General features: G+C 32.8%; 1 protein-coding gene across 2 annotated transcripts in view; it reads right to left on the bottom strand.

Moving 5' to 3' along the window:
• Positions 1-14,397, bottom strand: part of LOC138695122 (mediator of RNA polymerase II transcription subunit 12-like) — a 170,015-nt gene that overhangs the window by 138,829 nt on the left and 16,789 nt on the right. For both annotated transcript variants that reach the window (XM_069819541.1, XM_069819540.1), the window contains exons 5-6: positions 9,026-9,086; positions 8,747-8,944 (exon numbers count right to left, since the gene is read on the bottom strand). In XM_069819541.1, coding sequence (XP_069675642.1) covers positions 8,747-8,944; positions 9,026-9,086 — 259 coding nt within the window. The remainder of the gene's footprint in view (positions 1-8,746; positions 8,945-9,025; positions 9,087-14,397) is intronic.

Raw genomic sequence — 14,397 nt, 5'->3', positions numbered from 1 at the left:
GCTACTGCTACTGCTACTGCTACTGCTACTGCTACTGCTACTGCTACTGCTACTGCTACTGCTACTGCTACTGCTACTGCTACTGCTACTGCTACTGCTACTGCTACTGCTACTGCTACTGCTACTGCTACTGCTACTGCTACTGCTACTACTACTACTACTACTACTACTACTACTACTACTACTACTACTACTACTACTACTACTACTACTACTACTACTACTACTACTACTACTACTACTACTACTACTACTACTACTACTACTACTACTACTACTACTACTACTACTACTACTACTACTACTACTACTACTACTACTACTACTACTACTACTACTACTACTACTACTACTACTACTACTACTACTACTACTACTACTACTACTACTACTACTACTACTACTACTACTACTACTACTACTACTACTACTACTACTACTACTACTACTACTACTACTACTACTACTACTACTACTACTACTACTACTACTACTACTACTACTACTACTACTACTACTACTACTACTACTACTACTACTACTACTACTACTACTACTACTACTACTACTACTACTACTACTACTACTACTACTACTACTACTACTACTACTACTACTACTACTACTACTACTACTACTACTACTACTACTACTACTACTACTACTACTACTACTACTACTACTACTACTACTACTACTACTACTACTACTACTACTACTACTACTACTACTACTACTACTACTACTACTACTACTACTACTACTACTACTACTACTACTACTACTACTACTACTACTACTACTACTACTACTACTACTACTACTACTACTACTACTACTACTACTACTACTACTACTACTACTACTACTACTACTACTACTACTACTACTACTACTACTACTACTACTACTACTACTACTACTACTACTACTACTACTACTACTACTACTACTACTACTACTACTACTACTACTACTACTACTACTACTACTACTACTACTACTACTACTACTACTACTACTACTACTACTACTACTACTACTACTACTACTACTACTACTACTACTACTACTACTACTACTACTACTACTACTACTACTACTACTACTACTACTACTACTACTACTACTACTACTACTACTACTACTACTACTACTACTACTACTACTACTACTACTACTACTACTACTACTACTACTACTACTACTACTACTACTACTACTACTACTACTACTACTACTACTACTACTACTACTACTACTACTACTACTACTACTACTACTACTACTACTACTACTACTACTACTACTACTACTACTACTACTACTACTACTACTACTACTACTACTACTACTACTACTACTACTACTACTACTACTACTACTACTACTACTACTACTACTACTACTACTACTACTACTACTACTACTACTACTACTACTACTACTACTACTACTACTACTACTACTACTACTACTACTACTACTACTACTACTACTACTACTACTACTACTACTACTACTACTACTACTACTACTACTACTACTACTACTACTACTACTACTACTACTACTACTACTACTACTACTACTACTACTACTACTACTACTACTACTACTACTACTACTACTACTACTACTACTACTACTACTACTACTACTACTACTACTACTACTACTACTACTACTACTACTACTACTACTACTACTACTACTACTACTACTACTACTACTACTACTACTACTACTACTACTACTACTACTACTACTACTACTACTACTACTACTACTACTACTACTACTACTACTACTACTACTACTACTACTACTACTACTACTACTACTACTACTACTACTACTACTACTACTACTACTACTACTACTACTACTACTACTACTACTACTACTACTACTACTACTACTACTACTACTACTACTACTACTACTACTACTACTACTACTACTACTACTACTACTACTACTACTACTACTACTACTACTACTACTACTACTACTACTACTACTACTACTACTACTACTACTACTACTACTACTACTACTACTACTACTACTACTACTACTACTACTACTACTACTACTACTACTACTACTACTACTACTACTACTACTACTACTACTACTACTACTACTACTACTACTACTACTACTACTACTACTACTACTACTACTACTACTACTACTACTACTACTACTACTACTACTACTACTACTACTACTACTACTACTACTACTACTACTACTACTACTACTACTACTACTACTACTACTACTACTACTACTACTACTACTACTACTACTACTACTACTACTACTACTACTACTACTACTACTACTACTACTACTACTACTACTACTACTACTACTACTACTACTACTACTACTACTACTACTACTACTACTACTACTACTACTACTACTACTACTACTACTACTACTACTACTACTACTACTACTACTACTACTACTACTACTACTACTACTACTACTACTACTACTACTACTACTACTACTACTACTACTACTACTACTACTACTACTACTACTACTACTACTACTACTACTACTACTACTACTACTACTACTACTACTACTACTACTACTACTACTACTACTACTACTACTACTACTACTACTACTACTACTACTACTACTACTACTACTACTACTACTACTACTACTACTACTACTACTACTACTACTACTACTACTACTACTACTACTACTACTACTACTACTACTACTACTACTACTACTACTACTACTACTACTACTACTACTACTACTACTACTACTACTACTACTACTACTACTACTACTACTACTACTACTACTACTACTACTACTACTACTACTACTACTACTACTACTACTACTACTACTACTACTACTACTACTACTACTACTACTACTACTACTACTACTACTACTACTACTACTACTACTACTACTACTACTACTACTACTACTACTACTACTACTACTACTACTACTACTACTACTACTACTACTACTACTACTACTACTACTACTACTACTACTACTACTACTACTACTACTACTACTACTACTACTACTACTACTACTACTACTACTACTACTACTACTACTACTACTACTACTACTACTACTACTACTACTACTACTACTACTACTACTACTACTACTACTACTACTACTACTACTACTACTACTACTACTACTACTACTACTACTACTACTACTACTACTACTACTACTACTACTACTACTACTACTACTACTACTACTACTACTACTACTACTACTACTACTACTACTACTACTACTACTACTACTACTACTACTACTACTACTACTACTACTACTACTACTACTACTACTACTACTACTACTACTACTACTACTACTACTACTACTACTACTACTACTACTACTACTACTACTACTACTACTACTACTACTACTACTACTACTACTACTACTACTACTACTACTACTACTACTACTACTACTACTACTACTACTACTACTACTACTACTACTACTACTACTACTACTACTACTACTACTACTACTACTACTACTACTACTACTACTACTACTACTACTACTACTACTACTACTACTACTACTACTACTACTACTACTACTACTACTACTACTACTACTACTACTACTACTACTACTACTACTACTACTACTACTACTACTACTACTACTACTACTACTACTACTACTACTACTACTACTACTACTACTACTACTACTACTACTACTACTACTACTACTACTACTACTACTACTACTACTACTACTACTACTACTACTACTACTACTACTACTACTACTACTACTACTACTACTACTACTACTACTACTACTACTACTACTACTACTACTACTACTACTACTACTACTACTACTACTACTACTACTACTACTACTACTACTACTACTACTACTACTACTACTACTACTACTACTACTACTACTACTACTACTACTACTACTACTACTACTACTACTACTACTACTACTACTACTACTACTACTACTACTACTACTACTACTACTACTACTACTACTACTACTACTACTACTACTACTACTACTACTACTACTACTACTACTACTACTACTACTACTACTACTACTACTACTACTACTACTACTACTACTACTACTACTACTACTACTACTACTACTACTACTACTACTACTACTACTACTACTACTACTACTACTACTACTACTACTACTACTACTACTACTACTACTACTACTACTACTACTACTACTACTACTACTACTACTACTACTACTACTACTACTACTACTACTACTACTACTACTACTACTACTACTACTACTACTACTACTACTACTACTACTACTACTACTACTACTACTACTACTACTACTACTACTACTACTACTACTACTACTACTACTACTACTACTACTACTACTACTACTACTACTACTACTACTACTACTACTACTACTACTACTACTACTACTACTACTACTACTACTACTACTACTACTACTACTACTACTACTACTACTACTACTACTACTACTACTACTACTACTACTACTACTACTACTACTACTACTACTACTACTACTACTACTACTACTACTACTACTACTACTACTACTACTACTACTACTACTACTACTACTACTACTACTACTACTACTACTACTACTACTACTACTACTACTACTACTACTACTACTACTACTACTACTACTACTACTACTACTACTACTACTACTACTACTACTACTACTACTACTACTACTACTACTACTACTACTACTACTACTACTACTACTACTACTACTACTACTACTACTACTACTACTACTACTACTACTACTACTACTACTACTACTACTACTACTACTACTACTACTACTACTACTACTACTACTACTACTACTACTACTACTACTACTACTACTACTACTACTACTACTACTACTACTACTACTACTACTACTACTACTACTACTACTACTACTACTACTACTACTACTACTACTACTACTACTACTACTACTACTACTACTACTACTACTACTACTACTACTACTACTACTACTACTACTACTACTACTACTACTACTACTACTACTACTACTACTACTACTACTACTACTACTACTACTACTACTACTACTACTACTACTACTACTACTACTACTACTACTACTACTACTACTACTACTACTACTACTACTACTACTACTACTACTACTACTACTACTACTACTACTACTACTACTACTACTACTACTACTACTACTACTACTACTACTACTACTACTACTACTACTACTACTACTACTACTACTACTACTACTACTACTACTACTACTACTACTACTACTACTACTACTACTACTACTACTACTACTACTACTACTACTACTACTACTACTACTACTACTACTACTACTACTACTACTACTACTACTACTACTACTACTACTACTACTACTACTACTACTACTACTACTACTACTACTACTACTACTACTACTACTACTACTACTACTACTACTACTACTACTACTACTACTACTACTACTACTACTACTACTACTACTACTACTACTACTACTACTACTACTACTACTACTACTACTACTACTACTACTACTACTACTACTACTACTACTACTACTACTACTACTACTACTACTACTACTACTACTACTACTACTACTACTACTACTACTACTACTACTACTACTACTACTACTACTACTACTACTACTACTACTACTACTACTACTACTACTACTACTACTACTACTACTACTACTACTACTACTACTACTACTACTACTACTACTACTACTACTACTACTACTACTACTACTACTACTACTACTACTACTACTACTACTACTACTACTACTACTACTACTACTACTACTACTACTACTACTACTACTACTACTACTACTACTACTACTACTACTACTACTACTACTACTACTACTACTACTACTACTACTACTACTACTACTACTACTACTACTACTACTACTACTACTACTACTACTACTACTACTACTACTACTACTACTACTACTACTACTACTACTACTACTACTACTACTACTACTACTACTACTACTACTACTACTACTACTACTACTACTACTACTACTACTACTACTACTACTACTACTACTACTACTACTACTACTACTACTACTACTACTACTACTACTACTACTACTACTACTACTACTACTACTACTACTACTACTACTACTACTACTACTACTACTACTACTACTACTACTACTACTACTACTACTACTACTACTACTACTACTACTACTACTACTACTACTACTACTACTACTACTACTACTACTACTACTACTACTACTACTACTACTACTACTACTACTACTACTACTACTACTACTACTACTACTACTACTACTACTACTACTACTACTACTACTACTACTACTACTACTACTACTACTACTACTACTACTACTACTACTACTACTACTACTACTACTACTACTACTACTACTACTACTACTACTACTACTACTACTACTACTACTACTACTACTACTACTACTACTACTACTACTACTACTACTACTACTACTACTACTACTACTACTACTACTACTACTACTACTACTACTACTACTACTACTACTACTACTACTACTACTACTACTACTACTACTACTACTACTACTACTACTACTACTACTACTACTACTACTACTACTACTACTACTACTACTACTACTACTACTACTACTACTACTACTACTACTACTACTACTACTACTACTACTACTACTACTACTACTACTACTACTACTACTACTACTACTACTACTACTACTACTACTACTACTACTACTACTACTACTACTACTACTACTACTACTACTACTACTACTACTACTACTACTACTACTACTACTACTACTACTACTACTACTACTACTACTACTACTACTACTACTACTACTACTACTACTACTACTACTACTACTACTACTACTACTACTACTACTACTACTACTACTACTACTACTACTACTACTACTACTACTACTACTACTACTACTACTACTACTACTACTACTACTACTACTACTACTACTACTACTACTACTACTACTACTACTACTACTACTACTACTACTACTACTACTACTACTACTACTACTACTACTACTACTACTACTACTACTACTACTACTACTACTACTACTACTACTACTACTACTACTACTACTACTACTACTACTACTACTACTACTACTACTACTACTACTACTACTACTACTACTACTACTACTACTACTACTACTACTACTACTACTACTACTACTACTACTACTACTACTACTACTACTACTACTACTACTACTACTACTACTACTACTACTACTACTACTACTACTACTACTACTACTACTACTACTACTACTACTACTACTACTACTACTACTACTACTACTACTACTACTACTACTACTACTACTACTACTACTACTACTACTACTACTACTACTACTACTACTACTACTACTACTACTACTACTACTACTACTACTACTACTACTACTACTATTATTATTATTATTATTATTATTATTATATGTCGTTTTGAATTTATATACGGTTTTTTTCGATAGTGAAACATTGGAATCATGACATTTCATATTAGACTAAACGTACAATTTCAAATTCTCTTCGATTTTGGAACCACAAAATTGTGAACACACATAATATTTTCTCACGAGCCGCCACTGCTCGTGAGGAAATTCAACGCAGAATAAATATGGAAAATGCCTGTTATTATTCAGTTGAGAAGCTTTTGTCATCCAGTCTGCTGTCAAAAAGTCTGAAAGTTAGAATTTATAAAACAGTTATATTACCGGTTGTTCTGTCTGGTTGTGAAACTTTGAGAGAGGAAGAGAGGTTAAGGGTGTTTGAGAATAAGGTGCTTAGGAAAATATTTGGGGCTAAGAGGGATAAAGTTACAGGAGAATGGAGAATGTTACACAATGCAGAACTGTACGCATTGTATTCTTCACCTGACATAATTAGGAACATTAAATCCAGACGTTTGAGATGGGCAGGGCATGTAGCACGTATGGGCAAATCCAGAAATGCATGTAGAGTGTTAGTTGGGAGGCCGGAGGGAAAAAGATCTTTGGAGAGGCCGAGACGTAGATGGGAAGATAATATTAAAATGGATTTTAGGGAAGTTGGATATGATTGTAAAGATTGGATTAACCTTGCTCAGGATGGTGACCGATGACGGGTTTATGTGAGGGCGGCCATGAACCTTCGGGTTCCTTAAAAGCCATTTGTAAGTAATGGTAACCATCATCTCAGACGAATGTGCTGCCACTGTTCCAAAACACTAACATTCCAGTCAGTTGGCTTATGGGAAGAAGCAGAAGAGCGCACACTTTCTATACATTATGATACAGGATTGAAGATTTGAGGCATGGTGCCGACTGGAACTACAACCGTGATGCATGTTAGGTTACCGAGCATAATGTAGACAAACAAAGCAGCTTGAGCTCTGAATCAACTGTAGTGAGTAGGAATAAGAAGCATGTGCTATGTTTGAGGGCGAGGGGCGTACTGTTCTCACATCCTACGAAATCAAACGAATCTAGGAGCTGTGCTGCTTCAGAATAAAGAACTGTGTTGCTAACTTACTTGTCACTGCTGAACTCAAAGTCGTCGCTCTCTGCATTAGAGACAGTGGCATCCAGCTGGAGTGACTCGGTGTCAGACTCGAGCATCTTGGTCAGTCCTGGGAGTTTCTTCACAGCCTGTCGCTTCCCTGCCACAGGTGCAGCCTCCTCCCTTCCTGTGTCACTGCTGTCACCCTCCTGTGCAATCTGCGGCTGCACACTGAAACAGGAAACAGGGCAGTTTGCAGTCACATGTTCACAAGTGACGAAGAGCGGCCTGACCCTGTCTAGTGATCCTTACCTTCCATGCTGTGGATCCAGCATCTGAGCTTCACAGTCATCAATCTTGCTCTGCTTCACAGCTGAAAACAAATGACAGAAATTTCAATTTCTTTGTCTCCCAATGTACGTATTTAACAAATTGTTTTTCGAACCTGACTATGAATTTTAAATTGTAACATATACCTCATGTATTTTTACATTCAGTGTTATCTAAGGGAGGAAATGAGTGAAATTTTGGTCAATTTTCGAGAAAACCCACATTTCTCTCTTTTTCTTTTCTTTATTTTTTTTTGCAAAAAAAAAGAAAAAAGAAAAGAAAAGAATCATTGACCTTTCATTTATATGTTAGCCAAATTTTATAGACATAATCGTCCTCAAAATTAATGCTTTAGTTATATTGCACAATAAAATTACAAATAGGTTTCTGTGCTGGAAAATCGACATTTCAAAGTCATTTTTCCACACTTCTATTTTCATTGCATTTACTCGCATTCAAATACAGTAGAACTTGGTTATAACGACATCCAAGGGACCTTAAAAATTATGTTGTTATAAACGAGTGTCGTACTAACCGAGATTCATATTTTCAATCTAGTGAGGTGGAAAATGAAAAATAACAAACTTAATTAGACTTATTTTTAATTTATGTATTGACTTTTAAGCCTACAATGAACATAATAAAATACACGTAGGCCTACGATTATAAATACAGTATTCTGTATTAAAACAGTTTGTTCAGTTCTCACCAAACTACTTTACTTAGAAGTGAAGTAATCAGTCATTTTACTCTGTTGTCTTCTACTTGCCCAATACACACTTTCTAGGGATAAATTACGTTCTATGTTCATAATTTCAGTTGCAATTTCACTGCTCCCTTCCCTAGCTTTATAGAACATGTTCATAATTCTAATGACTTCTAAAGCGTCACTCACTTCTTTTAGTGGCCATACTGCGTTAAAATCGTGCACTTAGTGAAAACTTCCTGTTGAAACAGATCTAATACCGCATGAATTCGGACAGGTTACAATGGGGTCCGGAATCTGCCTGCATTTCAGAGGTCTATGACAGAAGGAGACTAAAGAATTTGTCAGGGTCAGATTTCAACAAATATTTCTTAAAATACTTTGGTTCTTAGAAAATCTTATTCCAAACTGAGGTTGAAAATGACGTTATATGCGAGGTAGACGCATATGCATTTGTCGTATTAAGCAAGGTAGGGAAGCATATGTCTTATGGGGAATTAGTTGGAACCACAGAATATTTGACGTTATAGGCGAGGTGTCGCACAAAACGAGGTCGCTATAACCAAGTTCTACTGTACTTCAAGCTTCAACAAAATGCTAAGAAGCTGAAATTTTTATTCCATGTTCTGAAAAGTTTCGTTAATAAAACTGTAGAGCCTTTTTCTGGATAAAGTAAACATTTTGAAAATGAAAGAATAAAATATACCATCAAAACACTAAAAAAATTAAAGCTTTTAAACTTACTAAATTATAATTTTTTGAAGTCGACCATACATTCAAAACTCAAATTATGGCACTAATGTTAAATTATATGCATGTGATGTACAGGCATGTAGCTTATATTTTGTGGGAGTAGATACATTTTGAAAAAGTCAAAATTAAAAAAAAAATAATAACTCATAAACTGATACTAATGAAATTTAGAGGTATTAATACTAACACCAAGAGGCTACTGTACACAAAACAAATTGTCTCTAGCTTTAAAAATCTAGAAAACAGACATTTCACCAATTTCATCCCTTAAAATAAAAAATAAATCACAACTTTTGGTTTGCATTAACATGGAAAAATCCAGTTAACAAACGATAGAACTGAGATATTACAATATTTAACAACTACTATTTTGCACATCTTTCTTTGATGCACAGTGACACTACATTCAACATTTCAAGATAAGACTTGTAAAATTTGAATTCGTCTTCGAAAAATAAGAATATAAAACACATGACTTGGAATTAAGAAGATAAGAGTGTTATATTACAAGATAGTTCTTTGATATTTCAAAACAATTTTCAAGCTGCAACCTTGATCGAAGTTTACATTTACGTTGACATGAAAATTCTTGTCTGGAAGCATACTCCAATCCAATACAAAGCAAAATAATAAAAGAATAACTTTTCTTGGATTGTTTTCATATTTTTGGCAGTCGGAAACACATTTAGATTTCACAAATAACTTAATTTACAGCTTCTCGTAACCTGGAGACTATATTTCAATGTAAATTAAATAAACTGTCAAAAACTTATTTTCTCTTCATTTACTTCTACAGAGCAATTATTAGCATTCGAGGACATCAGACTGCATCGCATGCCTGTGCTATATCTCACATTGCAGCCAACGTTGCCACTAATACTGTTCTGAATTGATAATAAAATCACTAACGTGTGTTGATAATGGTCACCCTCAGCACAGATACATTCTCAACATTCACATAGAAAATTTTCACTAACAAGCATAAGTTCCTCAGGTGTGAGTAAAGCAATTTCTCGACTGATATTTTCTTTTAGTTCAGTTGCTTTAGTTCCTCTCAGATTCACTCCCCAGTTACAAAGTCGGACCTAATCATGTGGTCGCACATAGCAATTCACGGACCATTGTAATTTTATAGGGTTTTAATTTCAGCAGCTTGCTGGGGATTTTGAAACCCATGTTTCCTAAACAAGCTGAAGGAGAGATTTTTTGGGGTATGTTCCAGTCATTCGCCTATTTCCTATAATTTTACTTCCATAAGAACTCTGAGCCTGGTAACAGGGATTCTTTAAGACAGTGATAGTCAACTGGCGACCTGGGTAGTAATTTTCTGTGGTACACGGCTAGGTTAGAAGTAAATATCATCATCATCATTATTATTATTATTTTTTATTATTATTATTATTATTATTATTGTTGTTGTTTTTAGTATTGTTATTATTATTATTTTTATTATTGTTATTTTTGTTATTATTTTATTATTATTATTATTGTTTTTATTGTTATTATTATTATTTTTATTATTGTTGTTTTTATTATTTTTATTATTATTATTGTTTTATTATTGTTGTTGTTATTATTATTATTATTATTATTATTGTTTTATTATTGTTATTACTATTATTATTGTTTTTTTATTATTATTATTGTTTTATTGCTATTATTATTATTATTATTATTATTGTTTTAGTATTGTTTTTATTATTATCATTATTATTATTATTGTTTTATTGTTATTATTATTATTTTTATTATTGTTATTATTATTGTTTTTATTATTTTTATTATTATTATTATTATTATTATTATTATTGTTTTATTATTATTGTTTTATTATTGTTTTTACTATTATTATTATTGTTTTTATTATTATTATTATTGTTGTTTTTATTATTATTATTATTATTATTATTATTACTATTATTGTTGTTGTTTTCATTATTATTATTATTATTATTATTATTATTATTATTATTATTATCATCTCTGTTGTATGGAACTCCATTACTTCCACTGACTCGGCTAAATTGGAGAATATTAAAAGAAAATTTATTTCCTTGTGTTCTTATAGATTTTTACCAAATTCCGATTATAACTATGAGATTAAATGCAATTATTTCAATTGCGGTAGTTTGTTCACCAGACGTCAGGATCTTGATTATTTATTTTTTTGTAAAGTCATTAAGGGTGATATTGATTGTGAATCTTTCATAACCAATATCAGTCTTCGTATTCCTGCTAATGGTTTAAGATTTCATAAATTGTTTTATAATAAGAATCCTAAATCTCTGTCTCCGGTCTGCAGATGCATTAAATATGCTAATTTGCATGGATTCAACTTGGATCCATTTAATGTGTAGTATATCTTTGAGTTTTTAACTCACTGATCTAATTTTATAATTATTTGTCCATTTTATTTCTTGCATTTGGTCAATTGATTAATGTAGACTATTCCATTATTTCAATTATCTCATTGTACTAGTTTTATAATTATTATTTGATCAATGATTGATGTAGACTATTATATTGTTTATATTTCATCTCATTGCCATTTTCTATCATTCATTCTCATCATCATTTGTTGTTTTGTTCTGTTTTGTATCGTGCTAAACTGTAATTGGCCTTGTGCTGTTGTTTTTGCACGTTATTCTAAATAAATAAATAAAATATTAGTTTTGACCACGAACTTCCTAATGTATATACCAGTATTCATTTTAAGAAGTATTTGGAAAAGGAACATGTGATGAAAATAGTACAAAATGTACGAGTTTCATCAGAGATGGAAACCTATCTTTGACACATCGGAAGTTTCTTTCTTTCTTGGAAGAACTTGAATCAGAGAGTATGGTGACCTTGTTGTGCACATCCAAATTCGTAGGTTAAGCAAAGCAAATTGCTTCTAAAGATCTTTTCCTCGAGAAAAGACATCATAGAACTCCTGAATTAAATTAAAATAAAGGTTTTGAAAGTGTGACAGTAATGTCACAGAATCTGGAGTCAAATTTCAACTTTGCACTCCTAACACACATTCTCAATGAACTCAACCTAAATTCCAAAACACAAAATCAAAATATTTAAAACTTAGTTCCCCATTTTGATAAAATTGTCTCAATCTCTTCAAATCAAATTTTGCGACAAGAAAATATATTTTCCATCGTGAAAAGGTGTGACAGTTAACTCCTTGACCAGCTTCCAGAACAGTTTGCAAATCCATTTATGAGCACGGGGCCACGGCTAACGTTCTTCAGCAATCCAATGAAGTGTGAATTGCAGGCAAGATCAACAATTTGAATTAGAGTTGTGTAATCTGCACAGTGACATAATTCTTCCAATCGAGAAAAGAAAATGGCATACTGCTTTTGAATGTCACGGACCTCGAAGCTCATATTATTTCATTTTGGCAGATCCCAAACTGTTTTGTACGATTCAGGCTGGTGATCATGTTCTACTCACTCAACATTTGCATAATGTAGTGAATTAATGAATTGAACATCCTTAATAAATTGATGCCGATACCAAATTTTAGTTTTAGCTTTTGAATATAATATTGCGCAACCTGACAGGTGTTTAATAAGCAATCAAATTGTAGTTCATGGAATTGCTTGTTAAACACTTGTCAGGTTGCATGACTTCGGCATAACCTGTAACATATAATAAATATTGTAACTATGCTGCTGTAAGTTTTATCATTAATATGTAATATATTTATTATTATCATCATTTTTATTATCACTAGGGCTAGGATTTTGATGACCTATAAATCATGAAAAAATGTCCTAAAACTATGCGTTAATGAACTAAAAATCTTTTAAAAAAATGCCCTTAAAATGCCCTAAAAATTGATCTTACATAACTGGCTTCGTAGGAATATTAATATTTAGACTAGTACCAACATCAA

The sequence above is a fragment of the Periplaneta americana genome, chromosome 2, assembly GCF_040183065.1.
Source record: "Periplaneta americana isolate PAMFEO1 chromosome 2, P.americana_PAMFEO1_priV1, whole genome shotgun sequence".
Taxonomy (NCBI): Eukaryota; Metazoa; Arthropoda; class Insecta; order Blattodea; family Blattidae; genus Periplaneta; species Periplaneta americana.
The sequence above is the reverse complement of the archived record's forward strand: the minus strand, read 5'-3'. Positions and strand labels throughout refer to the sequence as shown.